This window comes from Chiloscyllium plagiosum, unplaced genomic scaffold (genome assembly GCF_037043375.1).
Source record: "Chiloscyllium plagiosum isolate Xiang-an unplaced genomic scaffold, Cpla_swu_hap1 HiC_scaffold_43, whole genome shotgun sequence".
Lineage (NCBI taxonomy): Eukaryota > Metazoa > Chordata > Chondrichthyes > Orectolobiformes > Hemiscylliidae > Chiloscyllium > Chiloscyllium plagiosum.
The window spans coordinates 1,378,848-1,401,839 of record NW_028270181.1 but is presented as its reverse complement, the minus strand read 5'-3'; the positions used below and the strand labels follow the sequence as shown (position 1 = coordinate 1,401,839).

The 22,992-nt window shown below is 42.7% G+C and overlaps 1 protein-coding gene across 3 annotated transcripts in view; it reads right to left on the bottom strand.

Moving 5' to 3' along the window:
- LOC122541732 (glutamate receptor ionotropic, delta-1-like) overlaps positions 1-22,252 on the bottom strand; it is an 849,209-nt gene extending 826,957 nt beyond the window's left edge. For all 3 annotated transcript variants that reach the window (XM_087982611.1, XM_087982612.1, XM_087982613.1), the window contains exons 1-2: positions 21,998-22,252; positions 18,299-18,454 (exon numbers count right to left, since the gene is read on the bottom strand). In XM_087982611.1, the coding sequence (XP_087838737.1) occupies positions 18,299-18,454; positions 21,998-22,085 (244 nt within the window). In that variant the 5' untranslated portion in view covers positions 22,086-22,252. The remainder of the gene's footprint in view (positions 1-18,298; positions 18,455-21,997) is intronic.
- Positions 22,253-22,992: the final 740 nt, after the last annotated feature.

The following is a 22,992-nucleotide window of genomic DNA, read 5'->3' as shown; positions in this document are numbered from 1 at the left end:
ATGAAGATTATATTTATCCTTGCCATGAGATATTGTCTAATAGCACCTTAACAAAGCCATGGTCCTAATTGATAACACGAATTGCAATGAGGTTAATGTTCAGTTAACCTCACTAACTGTTTACTTAACAAGTCAACTTTCTGCCCCCGACAGAAAAAAACCTGCTTCACTTCTTTCAAAACAATGTACCACCAAACACACTCGACTGGACATTATATTTCGAATAATTCCATTCTATTTGGTCTGTGATCATAAACAGGGGGTTGTCACTGTGAGAGAGTCACTTACTGGGATCCAGAATTTAGCTGTAGAGGAGCTGTAGACAGTGTACTTAACCAATAGGAACATAGTTCTTGTTGCTATGGGTGTGGGTGAGGGCATCAACTGCGGGGAGAATGAGCAAACTGACCACAGCACCATGGTCCAGAGCATTACTGAAGTGAGGGCCGAGGGGGGAGAAAACAGAAATGTAGTATTAACATACTATTTTATGCAGAATAATGTCTATTCTGTTCATTAACAGGATGAGGGAATCACTAGGCAGGCCAGCATTTGTTGCCTGTCCCTAATTGCCCAGAGGAGAAAGTGAGGTCTGCAGATGCTGGAGATCAGAGCTGGAAATGTGTTGCTGGAAAAGCGCAGCAGGTCAGGCAGCATCCAGGGAACAGGAGAATCGACGTTTCGGGCATAAGCCCTTCTTCAGGCCTTATGCCCGAAACGTCGATTCTCCTGTTCCCTGGATGCTGCCTGACCTGCTGCGCTTTTCCAGCAACACATTTCCAGCCCTAATTGCCCAGAGGGTGGTTAGGAGTCAACCACATTGCTGTGGGTCTAGAGTCACATGGAGGCCAGACCAGGTAAGAACGGCAGTTTGCTTCCCTAAAGGACATTAGTGAACCAGATGGGTTTTTCTAACAATCAGCAATGGATTCATGGTCACCATTAGACTCTTAGTTCCAGAATTTTATTGAATTCAAATTCCACCATCTGCTGTGGTGCGTTTCAAACCACAATTCCCAGAACATCAGCTGGGTCTCCAGATTAACAGCTCATTCCATACACACACCACCCTCTGCATGAGTTGCCCCTTTGGTCCCTTTTATATCTTTCCCTCTCACCTTCAACCTATGTCCTCCAGTTCTGAACTCCCCTACCCCAGGGAAAAGACTTTGTCTATTTATCCTATCCATGCCCCTCATGCCCCTCATGATTTTTAAACCTCTATAAGGTCACCCCTCAGCCTCCGTCGCTCCAGGAAAAACAGCCCCAGCCTGTACATCCTCTCCCTATAGCTCAAATCATCCAACCCTGGCAACATCCTTGAAAACGTTTTCTGAACCCTTTCAAGTTTCACAACACCTGTCCTATAGCAAGGAGACCGTAGGTGTTCCATGTAGGTACCAATTACATGAATAGGCCTAGGAAAGAGCATGTGTTCACGAATTACATACAGTTGGGCCTAGATTCAAAAACAGAACCACAAAGATAATAATCTCAGGGTTACTATCCAAGCCATGTGGAAATTGACATTGAGTAAATGAGATTAGAGGTGTAAATATATGGCACAAAGACAAGTGTGAGGGAAATGGCTTCCAATTCATGGGGCACCAGCACTGGGGAAAAAGAGAGCTATTCTGTTGGAGCAGGCTTCATTTGAACCATTCTGGGACCAGTGTTCTGGTGAAACATATAACTACAGATGTAGAAAGGATTTCAAATCAGTTAGATGGGGGGGGGAGGGTTCTATTGACTGGAAGTTTAAAAGAAATGAGAGCACAGACGTTCATGGTAGTGAAGAGCTGAACAATGATCAAAGTGTGTCAGGGAGATATTGAAACTCTACTGAGAAGAGTGCTGCAGAAACTAGAACCTGAGTCAGTAATGATTGTAAAAATGCAAAGCTTAAAGCCCTTTATTTTAATACATGCACCATTTGGAACAAGAGAGATGGCACAAATAGAAATAGATGAATGAAACTTGATAACAATTACAGAGACATGGTTCCAAGGTGACCAAGACGGGGAACTCAATATCCAATAGAATTCAATATTCTGAAAGAACAACAAAAAGGAAAAGGAGGTGGGGTAGGATTGTTAATGAAAGAAGGCATCAGTGTCATGGTAAGTAGTGATATAAATACAGTAGGTCGTGATTTGGAATCAGTTTGGATGGAAATCAATAATAGCAAAAAGAAAGAAGTCATTAGTGGGAATCCTCTATTGGCTCCTGAGGAGTTTCCTTATCGCAGAACAAGGTAAAAATCAGGAAATAATGGAGGTATATAAGAAGGACATTAAAATTGTCATGATGTGGAGGTACTGGTGTTGGATTGGGGTGGACAAAGTTAAAAATCATATGACACCAGGTTATAGTCCAATAGGGTTATTTGTAAGCACTAGCTTTTGAAGCGCTGCTCCTTCATCAGGTAACTGGTGAAGTAGGATCATAGGACACAGAATTTATAGCAAAAGATCATAGCGTCATACACTGAAATGATATATTGAAAAAAAACCTAGATTATTGTTAAGTCTTTCATCTTTTAGAATGGGTTACAGTTTCAATTCATTAATATGTAAATCCCAGTACTTCTTTCAAGTCACATTCCTGAGATAATTAAGGTATTATTTAAAACAGGTGACATTTCAGCTCAGACAATGTATGAAAGGTGTGAGGTTAAAGTCTGTCTGTATCCCAACCTTGAGTCAGACTGGCTCTACTTCCAAAGTAGGAATTTATAAAATATTAAATGAATTATAAAAAACATTGACTGCCTACAGATTATGTGAATTTTGAACAGAATAGAATGTACCTGCAAATACAGCTCTGCAATGCAAATGCAATCATCATGAGTGGTTTAAATCTGCACACCAACTCAGATAGTCAAGGGTAACATGAGAGATGAATTTGTAGAGTGCATCAGACATTGGTATGCAGAACATACCAAGTACAGGCCATTACAGATGTAGTAATTTTAGGATTAATAATAGATCTTGTAGTTAAGGATCCCCTGTGGGTAATAATCACAAGATAGTAGAATTTCAAATTCGCTTTGTGGGAGAGCAACTCAGATCTCAAACTAGTGTCCTCAAATTAAATAAGGACAATGACAAAAAGATTTGTCTCAAGTAGGCGGGGAAAATAGATTTTGGGGAGGATCAGTGCCAGACACTTACATAGATAATAGCAAAAACTTATTCTGGTCAAAATGGAAGACTTGATGAGAAGGATGAACCACCCATGGTTAACAAAGGTGGCTAAGGAGGGTATCCACTCAAAAACTCAGGTGTACAAGGTGGCAAATACCAATGTTCGGCCAGAGGATTTGGACTTTTTAGAAACCAGCAGCTGATGGCTAAACAAAATAATCAAAATGAAGAAAATTAATTACAAATGTAAATCGGCAAGAAATATAAAAATAAATAGCAACATCTTCTATGGATTCATAGAAAGAGAATAACTAAACTAAGTATGGGACCCTTGGATGATGCATTTGGATAAGATGAAGATAGGGCCAGCTCTGATTTATCACCATTCATATTTGAATACCTTGCAAGTCACCATCATGAATCAAGACATTATTTGGCCAAAATGCTAAAGAGCTTCTAACATCAAAAGCACCAATTAACAAAGGGGAGAAAACTGGGAGACAAACCCAGATTTTGAACGACAGCATTAAAAGAAAAATCAGACACGCGTAATGATTCTGGCTCATTCATTTCTCAAATAGGTTCTCAATGGATTCTCCAAAGGGGCAGTAAGTCTAAACTGGCACTGCACCAAATTATCAAAATTCAGAATATAGACAGTATCTTCACAAAACCCATACTACTGTCCTCAGATATTCAAACAGATTTATTAATACAATGTAAATTTTTAGTTGCTGGTACCTCTGGGAGAAGACACAGCTGCCCAAGCTACATCAATATTCTTTTGTTCCAGAGGTATTTCGGAATTCTGAAGAATTTCTAATGATCAAACAGAATTTTCTGTGAAGAATATTCTTTGCAAACACACACTGGTGATTTTGAATTTGTGGTTTAACTCCCACAGAATGACTGAAGCGAACACATCATAGCCTTAGGCTCCTCCTGGCACTAACATAACCATTGGCATGGCCTTCAAACCATTCAATACCTAAAGCAAAGTTAGAGATACCTAACACTCAATCTCAGAGATAGTCTCTCCCTTCCAAAGGAGAAAACAAGTTCAGCTAGAATGCCAAGATTCAAAGTCTGAATCATCCACTGGGAGTCTGAAAATGTTTGGGGGAAAAGTATAGTTAGAATCACAAAATCCCTACACTGCAGAAAAAGGCCATTTGACCCATCAAGTGTGCACTGACCCTCCAAACAGCATCCCACCCAGATCCAATCCCTCACCCTTTCCCCATTGCATTTTACTGTGGTCAATCTACCTAACGTGCAAATCTTTAGACTGCAGGAGGAAATGAGAACACCAAAGGAAATCCATGTAGACATGAGGAGAACTACATACACAGCCAGCAACTCAAGGTTGGAATCAAATTCCAGTTCCTAGATCTGTGAGGCAGCAATGCTAACCACTGAGCCACTTGAGTTCTTTAGGTTTTGGCCATTGCGGTGAAAGGATATATTGGTGAGAACCCAATAGCTTCTTTGTAAATGTGATTGTCTTTATAAACCAAGAGAAAGCTTGTTATAGTACAGGATATCCCCACAGGGGGATATTTTTCACTGTATTCTCTGTTAATGAATGATTTGAACAATGCAATATGCTCATGGTAGAAATGTGAAACTTTCATGGTGAGAATTTCCCAATAGTAAACAGATTAGAACATTTGTATGATGCATGAACGTGGACAAAACATCTACTTCTTGCTATGGGTGAGAGTGTAATATGCTCCTTCAGAAAGCTGAGGGCAGGATGATAGAGAAAAAAAGAGACAAACTTCATTGCAACAGGCTCTTTATACATGTTGAACTTGTGCAATAGAGAGCTTAGTGGAAAGTGTTCGTAAATTCAAAAAGGAACTCAGTACATTTGGCTTAAAGTAAATAAGTGATGAAAGGGCAAAAGCTCTAAGTCAATCGCTTGGACCCAGCAAATGAATGAGAAATATAACTCCCAATCCTAAATAATCTCAGGCCTCTTTTGTAGCCCCTCATTAGAAAACATTGCAGACTGGGCAGTGAAGTGACAAATTGATTTTCATACATAACTACGAGGTAATTACCGAACAGAAACCTCAGCTACATCGCAAGAGAAACAAAATTGAAAAGGGTAGAAGAGCAAAGGGATACATAAAAACAAGTGAGTAAATCATTGCAAATACCACTGCAGGTCAGTTAAGTATTTAAACATTCTAATAAAGCACAGAAATTAATTTTGAGGCATAGAACTCAAAAGTAGTTACATGATGTTAAATGAGTACAAGACCTTGGTTTGGATGTATATGTGGCAGAGTTCTGGTCTCCAAGCTGGGCGGCACAGTGGCACGGTGGTTAGCACTGCTGCCTCACAGCGCCAGAGACCCGGGTTCAATTCCCGCCTCAGGCGACTGACTGTGTGGAGTTTGCACGTTCTCCCCATGTCTGTGTGGGTTTCCTCCGGGAGCTCCGGTTTCCTCCCACCATCCAAAAAAAATGTGCAGGGTCAGATGAATTGGCCATACTAAAATTGCCCGTAGTGTTAAGTAAGGGGTAAATTGTAGGGGTATGGGTGGATTTCGCTTCGGCGGGTCGGTGTGAACTTATTGGGCCGAAGGGCCTGTTTCCACACTGTAATCTAATCTAATCTAATCTAAGCTATAAACTCTGTAACAAAGGAAGTGCTATAAATAAAAAGCTCAGTTATTTTCAAAATGAGATAAAATGAGAATATGAGTGTAAAGGAGGGAATACACTGAATGAGAGGAAACTTGTGTGGAGAATAAACAGTACAGCAAATGGCCAGATTCTGTATGCCCTACTCTTCACAATTCCACCCAATTTATTTGATCACCTCTGACAGAGAATGATATCATATGGGGAAATGCCCAAGATGAGAATATCTGAGGAAGGATCTTGTTCCTGTCAATTTGAAGAGAGGCATTTCTCTGGGTTTGTGGAACACACACAGCAATGTCCCAGCTGATCACAAAGGGGTTCTCCCACCAGCTACCCAGCGGCTCTCGAGGAGGTCGATGCAAAGGATGGTTCTCTTTGCTGGTTTCCATACTGTCATTGAGGGAGTTGAGGAAAGCTGAAAATTAATCAGGAAGAGAATTCAATGCAGTGTAGGAAGAGACTATGGGCCTAGAGCAGGGAAGTGGGATTAGTGTAGGGAGGAGTCTATTTTTGACAGTACAGACTTGATGGGCCAAAGGTCATCCTCTGTTTTGTCTCATACAATGGTTCTGTGATTCCAGGTGCTGTACTTGGCTTTTCACAAAACCAGTCTAAGAGAGGGATACAGAGACTATGAGACCTGATAGTTGGTGGTTGGAGGTATTTGTCACGAGGGCATCAGTCCAAATTCAGGTCTGCAATAAATTTTGAGCTTAAACAATTAAACTAGAAGTTATACCTAAAAATAGATGTTAAACAATACTTCACAACTTTCTTATTTAAAGATGGCAGGGCAGGGGATGTTATGAGCTGGAGGAGTAGGTGGACACCAGTTTGATCCACAATACAGTAACTACATCTTGCATTAAATTGTTGCAGTTTGAGAGTTTTTATTGTGGCTGGATGAGGTGGAGTCCTGCTGTGCACTGCAATGCAGCAGGGAAAGATCAGGGGAACAACTGAGCCTGAACACTTAATTCCACGAGGCAGTCACACCCTTTCATTTCAGTGCTTTAGATTTGACCTGTGGGATAGGAGGGTGTGACTATAAATGAAGCAGGAATGAAAATCCAGAGGGCAGGGGAGTTTTGGCAATGCCTCAACCCCTGTAATTGTCCAAAAGCCTTGGGGTCTTACAACCTGTGTGGATGACTGCAGGGATGATAACAAACTGACAACAGCTATCTGGTATGGGTTCCATTCAAATAGGAAGAATTAAACAGGATATACTCATTGTAGCAGATAGTATAATTTAGGGAGATAAATACTGTTCCCTGCAGCTGAGAGTGATGCACGAGCTATTATGCATATGGCCCATGCTGACTGTGTACTCATTGGAGAGGTGAGAATGCTATAAAACATGGTTAACTACATCATCCTTTAATGGTACCCAGATCTTTTCAATCACATCTGTACTCTACCACTATGAGAACAGCATTGAACACCATACCTATTCCTAGCATACCCTACTCCAGAAAGAGACCAATACTGGACGCAACTTCACTCTGTGTTACTGGTGACCAATAGCTTTACACCGTTTACATTGGCTGCCAGTCACATCCCCACCCATTGGCTGTCAGTGATTCTCCAGCCATTGGCTGTCAGTGATTCCTCCACACATTGGCTGCCAGTCACGCCCCCCACCCACTGGCTGTCAGTGATTCCTCCAGCCAATGGCTGCCAGTCACGTCCCCACCCATTGGCTGCCAGTAAGCCCTGTATATGTTGAATATGAGGTATTATCTTTTCCATGATGAAAGACTTGCACTTACATAGCACTTTTCACAACAACTGGATGTATCAAAGTGCTACGTAACTAGATGTAGTGTTGAAGTGTAGCTACTGTTGAAATATAGGAAACATGGTAGCCAATACATATACTGCAAACTCCCACAGATATAATCTGATAATGACCGGGCAATTTGTCTTTGTGGTGTTGATTGAGGGATAAATATAGGACAGAACAATGGGGAGAACTTCCTACCCTTCTTTATTCCCAGCCAACAACCTCTCCCTCAATGTCAGCAAGAGGAAGAAGCTAGTCATCTCCTTCAGGAAGCAGAGTAGAAGATATGCCCCTGTCCTTGCAAGGTGCTGAGGTGGAGATAGTCAAGCTTCAAGTTCCTGTAAGTAAATATTACCAATAATCTCTCCTGGTCCATCAACATCAAGAAAGCATACCAATGCCTCTATGTCCTCAGAAAGCTAAGGAAATTTGGCATGTCCATAATAACTGTTAACAATTTTCATAGATGTACCAGAAAGCATCCCCTGTCCAGTTGTATCACAGCCTGGTATAGCAACTGCTCTGGCCAAGACTGCAAGAAATTACAGAGGGTTGTAAATGCAGCCCGGTCTATCACGAAAACCAGCCTTCCTTCCACTGACTCTGTCTACGCTTCCTGCTGACTTGGGAAAGCAGCCAACATCAGCAAAGACACCTCCTACCCCGACTACCTTATACTCTCTTCCCGCCCTCTTCCATTGGGCAGGAAATACATACGTTTGAAAACACGCATCAACAGGTTCAAGAATAGCTTCTTCCCTGCTGTTACCAGACTTATGAACAGAGCCCTCATATATTAGAGTTGATCTTTCTCTGCACCCTCTCTGTAGCTGTAACACTGTATTCAGCGTTCTGTTCTATTACTCTGATGTACTAATGCTTGCCTGGATAGCACACAAAACAATACCTTACACTGTATCTCAATTCACGTGACAATAATAAATCAAACTAAATCCAAGTAAGCAGATGGACCATCATTTTAACATTTTATTCAAAGAAGGCACCTTTGACAATGCAGCACATTCTTGGTACCACCCTACAGTATCAGCTTTGCTTTATATACTCAAGCCTTAAATTTAGTCATAGACCCAGAACTTTATGACTCAGAGACAAGCACGTTATCTCTTGAGCCAGAGTTGACACCTTTGGTATCAGAGTCGAGAGTGTGTTGCTGGCAAAGCAGAGCAGGTCAGGCAGCACCCGAAGAGCAGGAGAATCGATCTTTCAAGCAAACTCCTTTCATCAGGAAAGCATTGCATGCTGCCTGATCTGCTGTGCTCTTCCAGCACCACACTCGTGACTCTAATCTCCAGCATCTGCAGTCCTCACTTTCGCCACCTTTGGATATCATAGTGGCATGGTGGCTCAGTGGTTAACACTGCTGCCTCACAGTGCCAGGGATCTGGGTTCGATTCCAACCTCAGATGACTGTCTGTGTGGCATTTGTACATTCTCCCTGTGTCCGCATGGGTTTCCTCCGGGTGCTCCGGTTTCCTTCCACAATCCAAAGATGTGCAGGTGAGGTGAATTGGCCGTGCTAAATTGCCTGTAGTGTTAGGTGAAGGGGTAAATGTAAGGGAATGGGTCTGGGTGGGTTACTCTTTGGAGGGTAGGTGTGAACTTGTTGGGCCAAATGGCCTGTTTCCACACTGTAGGGAATCTAATCTAATACAGAACATAGGAAGAGCACCAGACATTGTTGCTTAGCATGAGGTTGTGGTATGAATTGGGATAGTACAAGAGCACAGTGAGATTTGGGGTGTTTACAAGCTGGGTGTGGGTCTTGGTATAAATTATTCCATAATTAATGACTAGCATCAATTAACAATTCAACATTGCCAAATATTCTGAATGTTAAAAGGCTATATTTACAACTATGCTAAAGCATTATTAATTCATTACTGTCATTGTTGGGAACAGTTTTTGGGGTATTAAACGTGTCTTAATTATTTAGTTAAATGTTATTACTGTGTTATTGTACTATAAATTTTTAATAGTTTTCACACTGTAGATTCCTTAAGCATAAAAGCCTGGCCAGAGAAACCATTTAAAATGAGGCAGGTTTAATTCGACTTAAAAAATGAAGATCACTCCTTCAGGTGCCTCTAATTGGAGCGATATGAAGAGTCAGTGGTCTCTTCAATGCCATATTTGATTTTACATTCATTCCTTGAAGACTCTTGGATGCAGTGGCAGGAGGCCTGGATCAAGTCCCAGCTGCTCAAGAGGTGTGTAATAACATCTCTGATCAAGTTGATCAGAAAATATCTATATTCATCTCTTCCTTTATGACCTGGCAGACTCTGGACAAAACTTGGCAAAAGAAGTTGGAGTAGAAGTAGGCCATTCAGCCCATTGAACTGGCTATGGCATTCAGTTAAATCATGCCTAATTATCTCCCTCCATACTACCTTCACATGCAAACTCAATATCCTTTGATGTGATTAGTTTTGAGAAACCTATTCATTTCTGTCTTGGACCTGGTGAAGTTATTATTGGGGCATAATCTACGAGAGGGGCTGGTTGGTGGCAGAAACATCCTAGGAAAGGCTCTGATGAAGAGTCATCAAGACTTGAAATGTTAGCTTGCTCTCTCATGGATGCAGTGTGACCCACTGTGATCTCCAGCATTTGTTGTTTTCAGCAGATTCCAGCATCCGCAGTAATATATTGCTAGGAAAAGGCAAGGTGTTGAAATATAATTGGAAGCATACTTTCATGGTTGTATTGGTGGAGGATCAGACTGTGCTGATGGAGAAGCATTTGAACAATACTGGGGGGGTGGCGGAGGGGGTGGGGGAATGAGGCAGATGTGGGCACAGCAGGAAATGGTTTATCCACACTCTGGGTGAGGTGGATAGTTTGAACGAGCCTGAAGAGAGAGGCAGCAGATGGATTGTTTACTATTGTTTCATTTTCAGATCTTTCTGTCACAAAGCTGGTCCTTTTTTACTAAAAACTGTTCCTTTTCTCAAGAATATTGCATCCTTGCTTTTTTTCAGAGGCTCATAAAACTCTGAGGTGACTGGTTTGGTATAGAGATGGAAAGGATGTCGAGAGGCCTTTGGTTTATATGTAAACAGATGAGACTTCAGGCCAAAGTGGTCATGTTTAGAAGTGACCTGTATAATGAAAGGGAAGTTGTCAGCTCTCTAGCTGAACAGTTCTGTCCAGAACTAGTTAGGAGTTCAGCTGTGTGGAAATAGGCTCTCTCTCTTCCTGCCCTTCTAACGTCAACCTGTAAGCATTTCTTCCATTTTTACTGTTTTTAAGGGGTTTCCTTATTGGGACTGTTGTGTATATTTGGAACAGCGTAATTAAGTATAGTTTGGATACACTGAATTTCGTAGAGGTTCTTTATTCTGTTCTTTATGTTACATTGTGTAATTTTGTGAATTTTTTTTGTCAGTTGTAAAACATGGCAGTCAATCGAGCTAACTTACCAAAACAAATTGCAAAGTTATTGTCTGGGCTGCCTGCTTAAGAATGTTTTGATTAGTTTGGCCTAGTCTATAACATTTCAAACGGATAATTATGTTCCCACTATTAATAGCATTTTTCCAATGACCACCTGTGTTACTACAGACCACAGAAATATTGTGAAATGCATTGATGTCATCATTAACAGAATGGAAAAAGAAATTTCACACAATGCATTTGCCCAATTGCATCAGCCAGCAGCTTAGACCTTCATAATCACAAGCAATGTCATTCTTCATCCTTGTGGAATCCTTAGCATGATCCATTTCAGAGGGGTGGGTATGTGAGGACAACGCCTGCTGCTCTATGTCTGTATAGCTCCTCAACATTAATGGGATTACAATATTGGCAAATATTGGCAAAAAAGCAGGATCCACCCATTCCATGAGATCAATGGATTTTGGAGTACAATGTGCACTTGTGCACCACGGGAATAGACAGTTCCAGATGTAGCAACGCCCCACAAGGAAGCAATGCACTTTCATTTTTCTGCAGTAGAAGGCCAGTGAATACTTTAACAGCTCAACGGGATATAAATGTTTCATACAGCAGTAATTGCTTTTGACAAATAACTCAGGCCAAAGAAAAGTCTGATGATTGACCAAGATACTGTGAGCCTGTAAATCAACACAGGGCACTGCTGTAGCAATGAGCTTCGGCGTATAAATTTCACACACCAACAACAAATTAATTCATGACCAATTCATAGAAAAGACTTGAATTTCATGACCTGCAGAACAGCTCTTCATGGAGGACAATGATTTAACAGTGGGAAAAGCCACAACCTTCACAGTCCAAATTAAGTCTGTCATGTTCAATTGAAAGAGGTTACACAGAAATGCTCTCTCAGATTCAAGACAATGATTGGCCAACCAATGATTCAAGACAATGATTCGAGTGCAAGAACTACAGATAAAGAGACAGCAGGAGTCACATGACCCATCATAGTCTAATAATCTTAGACACAAGGCCAAGCTCAAATCAGTTCACAATGCCACATCAAGCTCGCAAGAAAACATAGCTCATTCTTAAAGTCAAACCATCATTTAAAAGCCAGCAAGTCTGAGAAGGGAACTTCATCACTTTGCCATATGTAGGACTCTGTTCCTGAACATGGCCCATGTCATGTTTATGCCATCCTGGATGAGAAAGCACCAAGTCATTTTAAAGAATATTCAGTCAAGATTACAGGTATCTCAAAATCGCTTTTTATCAACGTTCTTGTTGAATGACAAACTCTACCATAATTATTTTTCATAGCTTATTCTAATTCCAGAGACAGAGCTTTTCAATGTCTCAATTATTCCAGTTTTGGGAATGACTGTAGTTCTCAGTGTTACAAAAAATGTAATCCTAGACAGGATCGTGTTCTATGTAGCCAAAGGCAGAAGCCTAACGATGGTAAACCTTGATAGGCTTGGGTTCAAATTTTAAAACTCAAGGATTCTATAAGGATTCTGTGGAGGGATTCTATTATGATGCCATCATTGACATGTTCGAAAATATATTGTACACACATATCCTTCTTTATTTGCTCAAATTGAGAAAATTAAGGGATAACCATGTCAACACATCAATTCCACCAGTTTCACAAAATTTGAGATAATTCCTATTTGCAATCCATGTTGACATGTTAAAGAATTTGAAATGACTGAAGTAGATGTTATCATTGAGTGAATTAATTGATATAATTGCAAGATGCAAAAATAGTGATTTTAAACTACTCTTTGTTGACTGCCTTAAGGTCAGTTTATTCCACAAAAGTATCTATTTCCTGTGATCCAAACACTGTCAATATTATTTCATAACTCTAGTCTCCAAGAAGCTTGACATGTTGACAAAGTAATCTCCAGATACTACTAATGGAGCAAACACCATATCGTTGGTTCCTTAGAAAGATAGGTTTCAGTACTACAGTACTCACTGTAGACAATGTTCCATACACACAGTGTTCCTAAAGATCAGTTTTCTACCTTGTCAGATGTTTAGGGGATTTTCAACCTACTTGACAATGTGTTGTCCATGGAAGGAATGAAATAGAACATGGTCAGGGATTATCAGTGGTGCTCACTCAACTCAGACAATGTAATTTGATGCTCAACACAGAAAAATGCACATTGACAGTAATGAGATGAATTTCTGCATGTACAGAGTAACTGCAGTTGGTCTGAAAACTGAGCATGACAATGACAAAGTTATTCATATGCTTTCAATCCCACCTAACGTGAAACAGTCTACATCATTTATCAGTACAACCAGTTTTTATCACAGCTTGATCTTCAGCACATAGAGATCATGGGGCCTTTTCTAAAACAACTGTGCAAAGATGGACAACGGGAATGGACAATATCACAGCAAACTGTTTCACACATTACAGGCAAAATGCATTTCTGGCAGTTGTCATGCATCTCAACTCACTTGCAGAAACATGCAACTTAACAAATGAGTCAGGAAATGCACAGAGCTGTACAGGACACTAAAGAGACAAAGACCTAATCATTACGCTTACACCTGTTGTCAGGATACAAGCACAAATGCTCTACTGGAAACCAGGAAGCAATAGTCTGCATTGACACTAATGAGTTTTCGTAGATATACATCTGTAGTAGAAAGTTCACTTTTAGTATTGATCATCAAGCACTGACTGCATTGTTAACCATCTCAATACCTGGCCATTGACCTCTGTCCACCTATAATGGTTTGCATTGGGACAGCTCTGAGGTCAAGTCCCTCATGCATTCAACGGCACACGCTCATCTGATAACACAGAACCACAACCTCAAGTTGGCCAATCTCAGTGCCGTCAACAGAGATCTTCATATCTCAAAGATTATCTCTGAATTTAGAGCAAATCAACAACTTGAACTCTAAGTAATGACTCAGTCTATTTATTGTTTATTGTTTAGGATGATTTAATTTGATACAGCACCTTTCACTTTACAAGGGGGAAGTAAACAAAGTGTTCAATTATTTTGTGTTTGTGTCTCTGCTCTCTGCTTTCACTGTGCAATCAATTCAAACTTGAGAGTACAGTAGTTACAGAGAGACAGAGTCTGAACTGAGGCAAGAGAGGAGACATTTTAAAGCCCAAATAGCAACTGGCATATTATCTCAGTGTATCTCCAAGGCAACAAATACATTGAAGTTAGGCCTAAAATTATCTCGTCTGTCAGGAAAATTAAGAATCAAGAGCATAATGTTACAGCTGGAGCTACGCCATTTAGGAGATGAATCAAGGCACCTTCTTCACAGAAAAGTTTGGGAAATCTGGAATTCTTTCTCTCGAAAGGTTTTAGGAGCTTCTAAGACAGATTGTTACATATTCAAGATAAGTCAGGGTGTCAAAGTTACTGAATTGAGTTAGGGTCAGATTTATATGTAATTTCACAGTGTCATATATTTCAAATACTTGGGAGAGCAGAATTTTTATTATAGATGAAATGTTATTTTCTATAACACCAACTTACTATAAAATTAATCCTTTTACTCCTTATAATGACAGGAAAAATCTCCATGACACCAAAAACATGAATTTGAACTTCTTACAAAGAATAATATATTCTGAGATGTATTTTGTATGTAGGCAGACACTCTCTATGATGTGCTGGATGTATTAAGGCTATTGGCCTATGGTTTTACTTGTAAAAGACAAATATGACGAAATGTGAAAGCTTAATGATTGCCTGCCTAGTCCTGACCATGTCCAAGCAGCCAACGCAAGTGATTTCAACAGCTGCTTAATCACTTCTTTTATGTGACATTAAATAATGCAGCATCCAGAATGCAATAAGAATACCGCAGAAACGTCATTCTGCTGCCTTCAACTGAATCCATTAGACACAGCCAATATTGTCCACTGGATATTATATTGTAATCACCACTACCTATCAGACAAAACAATGAGGTGAGATCCACAGCATTTAATAGGAAGCTATTCTTCAAACACAGTTGACAATAATATCTTTCATTTATAAAGAACCTTTCACAGAACAAAGCATCCCACTGTGCTTTACAGGATCAGCACTGGGAAAGTGTGTAATAGGTAAGCAACGTATTAGAGGCCGGGATTAAAGGAAAGTGAAAAAGATATGCTTTGGAGGACAGAGCAAAAAGTAGTAAGATTGGAACTGGGAAACAGAAACGTGGAGATGTAACAACTATAGATTCTGATACAAATGGTAAATGGAGGAGTGAATGAGTGAAAGAGGAACTGATATCTGAGTTGGGAATGAGAGCAGAAGGAGATCGATGAAGAAGGTGGAACAATAGCCTGGAGGAATTTAAGAATAAGATATTTAAATCTGATATGCTTGAAGAACAAGAGTCATTGAAGACCCTGGTCATGGATATGTGTGCAAGAAGAGCAGCGTTCTGTATATAAGGATTATAGCTATGGAGGCATTGGAGAAATTAACATTTTGTGTGAATATGCATTAATGTTTGGAACCTTGAGAAATGTAGGCAGAATCTAATTAGAGCTGCCATTCTGAAGAGGTGGTTGATTTCAGCAAATACAGGCAATGCAACACAGAAACATATCTGCTTCTTGTACCCATTTTACAAAACAAGTGCAAATACTGTTCAGGTTCAAAATTGCTGTTTTCACTTCAGCTGATGTGCAACCAAATTGAATGCAAAGATTCACTCTGGTCATTACTTAATTACTGGAACCAGGGATCAGATGTTAAACATTGCATGAAAACATGAAGACTATAAAAAGCTGCTGGAAAAAGATGAACAAAATTGTTTCTTTGGATTGTTTAATTATCATGTGAAAGTTGACAACATTCTAAGAAAAAACCTGTTAGTGCAAATTTATTCTCAAACCTTTTCTGTAAATAAAATACACAACAGAAATGAATGAATAAATCTCACTGTTGGAAGGTGTATAGTTAATTCTGAATTATATCAGTTCCTTTGGTCAGAGATGCCACTGCAATATTCCCACTAAGCTAAGTAAGTAAGAACTGTCTGTTCAAACAAACAAGAGGGCTCCTCAAATTCTATTTGTCCATATTCCTAGCTTTCCTGATTACAAATACTCACCTGCCATTCCCTGTCCAGTGAAGAAGCAGGTTACTCATTCTGCTTCTGCTTCTTATAGTAACAATAAATGGTTTATAAAAATTACATTGACAATTATATAAAATATTACATTAACCAATTTTACTGTTCAGGAACACAGTGCAGGAACTGAAATTGTAGGTGAAATTGTGCATTTGTTTAACAATCAAGAACATCCTGGTGATAGTGTTGACTAGGAAAGACCTCACCAGACTGTTCCCAATGATGTTATATTCCTGCATTAGACATATGTTATGGGATCCCAATGAACCAAGCATGCTTCAAATAAGGTTCTCTCCAATCAGCAACTGCTCATTGTTATCTTTTTCAGTTGAACTATCTGGGGAAAGAATCTGTTCCTAAAGTTTCATCATGATGTTTTCTAAATCTGGGCTTGTCCATTCTCTTGGACTGGTATACACCTAAGTTCAAGTGTCATTTGAATTAAAATTCATACTGAATTCAAAACCATCAATATTGTCCATTAGTCAATTGTCCATTAAACTGATTAGGTCACTCACAGGTAAATATATTGATAAGGTCACTCAGAGACAACTCCAGCCTGAGCCCATGACATGGCATGGGGTCTGGTGGGAAGTGTTCCTTGTCACAATGTATCACTGCCATTTCAGACACATTGCAATACGTGTGCAGTCAGTTATCAAAACAAGTACAATTTTTCACTTCACTGATAAGAAACAGACACAACAGGAATATAAGTAGAAATTAAAATATAATAGCAGCATTAAATAAAAACCAAGGCACAAACCAGAAATAAAAAAGCAGGTTGAGGAATGATGTCAGGAAACATTTCCTCACAAAGAGGGATTAATATCGGAAAAGATTCTCATAGGATTTCTTAAGGTAGGAACTCAGGAATTATCCAGCAACCAGTTAGATGCTGCAATATCACAGCAGGGGCCACTGTCTTTTCTCTAAAATATGAGGTTGGCAATATTTTGTAGGATACATTGCCTTGTAAAACCTAGCCTCAGCTAACACCATGTGATAAAGTAGTTCCATGTGGGCAAATCTTGTGCAACAGGTAACTCTCTCCAATTGCAGTTAGTGCTAAAAGACATGACTGTTATCAATGTTGGGACACTGCTTGTCTATATTCATAGGGAGTGATTAACAACCACATTGGATTGACACAACAACGTCTGCTCCTGTAACTGCAGTCCACAAGCTTTTGGTTCTGTTAACTCACACCACAACTAACTATCTTCTCAAATAGTACCAAGCAGTTCAACAAAACAGAATATATAAATGTGCCAAAAGGATGATGAAATTATATTCAGTTATAGTTCCAACATTGTGTACAGCTTGTCAATATTCACCAGGCAATCTGCAAATGTAAACTGTTCCAAAGGTAACTGCATCCTACACGGTAAATGATTGATTCAAGTTTGAGAAAACAGTTCCCCTTCAGTGCTCACATTGCTCTGGGCTGCAATGCGAGGCGGCACAGCAGCCCTACAAATTAAGTTTAAAAAAGGGGGCAATTCGGGGGAGAATTATCTGCCAGTGACTTTCTTGTGTACCCTTGTGGCTCCTGTGGGACTAGGGAAACTTGGGAACGGGTCTCAGGAACGTGTGTAAGCAACAGTCAAAATGCATCGCATTACATTCCTATAGTGCAGTTACATTCGATTTAAGAATGTAAAAATAAACAGCAAAACCCTTCCTCCGGGTTATTGCTTTGAAAACATCACATCAATCTCTCCAGCGAATCCGGGAGGAGGGGGTTTAATGTGAGATAAACAGGAAAGCGACAGGTTCCAGCCCTGGCCAGGAACTACCTCGCTGTTCGAGTCCGCCAGAGTCTGACGCAGTGGACATCTCGGAAGGTGCAAAACGGGCTCATGCATTGGCTCCACAACAGTCCCACAATTCGACAGAGCAGCCTCCGCTTCCCAGCTCCATTCATTCCTTATCAGACAGCGCCCACCACCGGCTAACACCGGGCACCGGCTCTGTCTGAGAGAACCGAGAGACTCCAGGAACAGCTCCTCACTCACCTTGTCCAGGGAGACCCGCATCTCTAGAGCACGAGTAACTTACAGCTGAGGGCAACTTGAAGGCCTGGGGTTAGAGTGTGAACCTGGGGCAGAAGGGTGAATGGTATTTTGAGTTTAGTTTCATTGTTTGCGTTTCCACTTACCTTCCTGAACCGTCTGAAAAGGGTTATTCGCCTCAACAAATTTGATGGAGTATGTTATTTTTTCGCTTTGTAAAATGTCGTCATTGAGACTGAGATCAGAGACTGCCAGTTGGAAAACTTCATCATCCTTAGCTGCACTTTCCTCAAAGATTGCTCCTGCGGGAGAGAAAGGGGGGAGCTGAAAGCACAGGTTCCTATTTACTGCAAGCCTTTGTTCATGAGAATTAAAACAAATGAACTGAAAAATGCAGAAATTATTAAAGCGAGGCGTTAGCATCCCCGAACCTGAACCAGGCGAATCATTTCAGCACCAGGGAGCTGTCCACTCCTGAACCTGAAACAACCTCAGCATTGGGTACTCTCAGAGAGAACAGGCAACAATACACACTGTCACAGTAATCACAGTTACAGCAGCCCGTTACTGTAAGTGACCTTCATTGTCACTGTAAGAGATCCTGAAACCCGTGCCCCGGTGAGAGATTATTGTCATTAACTTTGAGAGGGACAGAACACATGGCCCAGGGTTGATGACGTTGTGGTGAAGAGCCACACTGAGTTTTTCCAGTTTAGCCTCACTGAGAATCCTCACCGATACAGGATTAGCGCTTCTCAGTAACTCTCTGACATCAACATATTTATTGGACAAATAGAACAGTGTCCCGGCGATTTAACTTTTTTCTTCCAAACAAAAATGAATTACAAAGAATTACAGATCAGAGCAGTTGTTTCCATTGCAACCTTTTACACAATAATTGGTTTCTCCGGACGGTGTGAAGCCCGGGTCTGTGTAGATACAGCAGACTCCCCCACCCTCCCCACATGGCAGGGTAATGCACAAACCCGGCCCGGGGAGTTTTATCTTGTACGGAGCAAGCCTCCGTGAGTATTCTATAATGTCAGAGGCTGCATACCGAGGTCCTGTACAGTCCAGGCCTGTGTAGCAAAACCTCCTGTACAGTCCCGGTCTGTGTAATACTCAATCACAGAACAGTTACATGACAGGAGGCGGTCAGTCGGCCCGTCATATCTGCTGGCCTTCTGAAGGGGCAATTCAGCCAGTACACTCTCCCAATGCGCTGCACATTTCACTCTTACAGATCATGTTCCCAGTCAAAGGCATTGAAATTGTAATTGGGGAACGGTGATCCGATCTGTTCGGTATCATAATGAGGCGCGCTCACTGGGTAAGGGGCCGCAGGGAATGGGCTATTGGACTCAGCGCTGGGGGGAGGGGGGGGGGTCTATTCGCAGCTGGAGGCAAGGCTCCGGGTCCCAGGCACACTGCGATGGCCCGCTGCCTGTTTGTATATATCTGTGTCTGTGTGTGTGTGTATCCGTGTGTGTCTGTGTCTGTCTGTGTATGTCTGCATTTGTGTGTCAGTCTATCTGTATGTATATATATATATATGTGTTTGTGTGTGTCTGTGTATCTGTCTGTGCCTCTCTGCGTGTCTGTCCATCTGTCTGTGTGTATATCTATCTCTGTGTGTCTGTCTGTGTGTCTGTGTCTGTTTGTGCCTATGTGTGTTTCTGTGAATGTGTCTCTGTGTGACTGTGTCTCTGTTTGAGTGTGTGGGTTCGTGTGTGTATCTCTGTACATTTGTGTGTGTGGGTCCATGTGTATGTCTCTGTGTGACAGTGTGTCTCTGTGTGTTTGTGTGTGTCTTTGTATGTTTGAGTGTGTATGTGTGTCGGTCTATGTGTGTCTCTGCATGTTTGTGTATGTGTGAGTCTGTGTGTCTCTATGTTTGTGTATTTGGGTCTCTGTGTGTGGGTCTGTGTGTGTGTCTGTGTGTGGGGGGGTCTGTGTGTGCATCTCTGTGTTTGTGTTTGGGTCTGTATGTGTCTCTGCGTATTTGTATGAGAGGGTCTCTGTGTGTGTCTCTGTGTGTTAGTGTGTGTGTGTCTGTGTGTGTGTGGGTCTGTATGCGTCTCTGTGTGCGGGTCTGTGTGTGCATGTCTGTATGATTATATGTGTGGATCTATGTTTGCATGTGTGTGTCTGTGTGGGTCTGTGTTTGCCTGTGTGTGGGCATGCCTGTGTGTGGGGGGTCTGTTGTGTGTCTGTGTGTGTGTCTGTGTGTTTGTGTGTGTGCCTGTGTGTGTTCTGTCTGTGTGTCTGTGTGTGTGCCTGTGTGTGTGTGTCTGCCTGTGTGTGTGTCTGCCTGTGTGTGTCTCTGTATGTCTGTAATTGTGTCTGTGTCTGTCTGTGTGTGTGTGTGTCTGTGTGTGTGTCTGTGTGTGTGCATGTGTGTCTGTGCCTGTGTGTGTCTCTGTATGTCTGTCTGTGTTTGTCTGTGTCTATGTGTGTCTGTCTGTCTGTGTCTGTGTCTGTGTGTGTCTGGGTGTGTGTGTCTCTGTATGTCTGTGTGTGTGTCTGTGTGTCTGTGTCTGTGTGTGTGTGTGTGTGTGTCTGCGTTTTGGGATCATTACAGCTCGGCGCGCTCGGTCAGTCTTTCTGTTGCAGAAGCAGCGGGTTCGAAGCGGGGCCTCCTGTGCCTGAGGCTGGTCACTGCCGCTGCTGCAGGATTTCTGCTCCGTCTAAACTATCAGCACGGAGCTGGTTCTGCCTGAGGTTCCTGCTGTGCATACACTCACACACACACGCACGCACACACACACACACTCACACATGCACTTACACACACACACACACGCTCACACACGCACTCACACACACGCACACACACATGCACACACACACTCACTCACACACACACTCACACACACTCACATACACACACACACTCATACACACACACTCACACACACTCACACACACACTCTCACACACACACACTCACACACACACACACACACACACTCACATACAGTCTCACACACACACTCACACACACACTCACACACACTCTCACACACACACACTCACATACAAACACACATACACTCACACACACACACTGTCACACACTCACTCACACACATACACTCACACACACTCACATATACTCACTCACACATACACTCACACACATACACTCACATATATACACTCACTGTCACAGGCACACACACTCACTCACACATACACACACACTCACTCACACATACACTCTCACACACACTCACATAAACACACACTCACTCACACACACATACACTCTCACAGACACACACAGATACACACACACACACTCACACACACACTGTCACAGACACACGAATACACTCTCACAGACACACTCACAGACACACACAGATACACTCTCACTCAGACACACACTGAGACACACACAGACACAAACATACACTCAGACACACACTCACATACTCAGACACACAGAGTCACAAACACACACATACACACTCACTCAGATACACACTCAGACACACTCACACCTGCTGGCAAGCTCTGACTGGGAGGTAGAAAGTTTCTGGGGGTTTTGCCGGCGGTACCCAGGCAGAAAGGCGGTTCCCCCCCCCCCCCCTCCCCACCCCACACCCCGGGGGGGGGGGGGCACCCCACGCTGCCAGTCTCCCCCCGGAGACTGTGCCAGTGGCTTCAGCCCCGGGATCCTAACGGGGTGGTGTGTGTGTGTGTGTGCGGGGGGGGGGGGGGGGGGGGGGTGGCAGGAAGCTGTGGCCCCTGGTTTTCCCCTCACAGACCCCCACCCCCCCCACCCCCCCCACCCCACCCCCATCATGCGGTGCTAACGCGGACATTCTCGCCCCCCTTACCGATGTGGATGATTGAATCTGCCCGCACTAAGCCGCTGCCAACAATCCAAGACAAGACACCGAGGATGCAGACCGGCAGAACTTCCATGGTTTTCCCGTTTGTGCTCGGGGTAAGGGGTTAACCTGCCACCCCCCCCAGACACAGAGAGTGAGCCACCGCAGATCAGAGCGAGCATGGAGCGGGCAGGCTGCAGGGAGGCTCGGCTACAGGGAAAGGCGAAGCGAGCGGAGCCAGCGCTCCCTGGCACAGAGTCGCAGACATCAGCGAACTGCAGAGGAAAGCGTGCGCCACGTGATTGGAGCCTCTCCCTCCGTCTGTCTGTCCGTCCGTCTGTCTGTCTGTCTGTGTGGGGGTCTCTGTGTGTGTGTGTGTGAGGGGGGTATGTGTGTCTGTGTGTATGTCTGGCTGTGTGTGGGGGTGTGTGTGTGTGGGGGTTGTGAGGGTGGTGTGTGTGAGGGTGGTGTGTGTGGGGGTTGTGAGGGTGGTGCGTGTGGTGGGTGTGGGGGTGGTGTGTGTGGGATTGTGAGGGTGGTGTGTGTGGGGGTTGTGAGGGTGGTGTGTGTGGGGATTGTGAGGGTGGTGCGTGTGGTGGGGGTGGGGGTGGTGTGTGTGGGATTGTGAGGGTGGTGTGTGTGGTGGGTGTAGGGGTGGTGTGGTGTGAGGGTAGTGTGTGGGAGGTGCGTGTGTGTGGGGGTTGTGAGGGTGGTGGGTGTGGGGGTGGTGTGTGTGGGATTGTGAGGGTGGTGCGTGTGGTGGGGGTGGGGGTGGTGTGTGTGGGGGTTGTGAGGGTAGTGTGTGGGGGGTGCGTGTGTGTGGGGGGGTGATCTGTGGGAGTGGGTGTATCTGTGTTTGTGTCTGTGTGTTTCTCTGTGTGCATATGTCGATCTAATGTATCTGTGTCTGAGTGTCTGTGTGTGTCTCTGCATGTGTGTCTATGTGTGCATGTACGTGTCTCTGCGTGTATGTGTCTGTATGTATCTAATGTGTCTTTCCC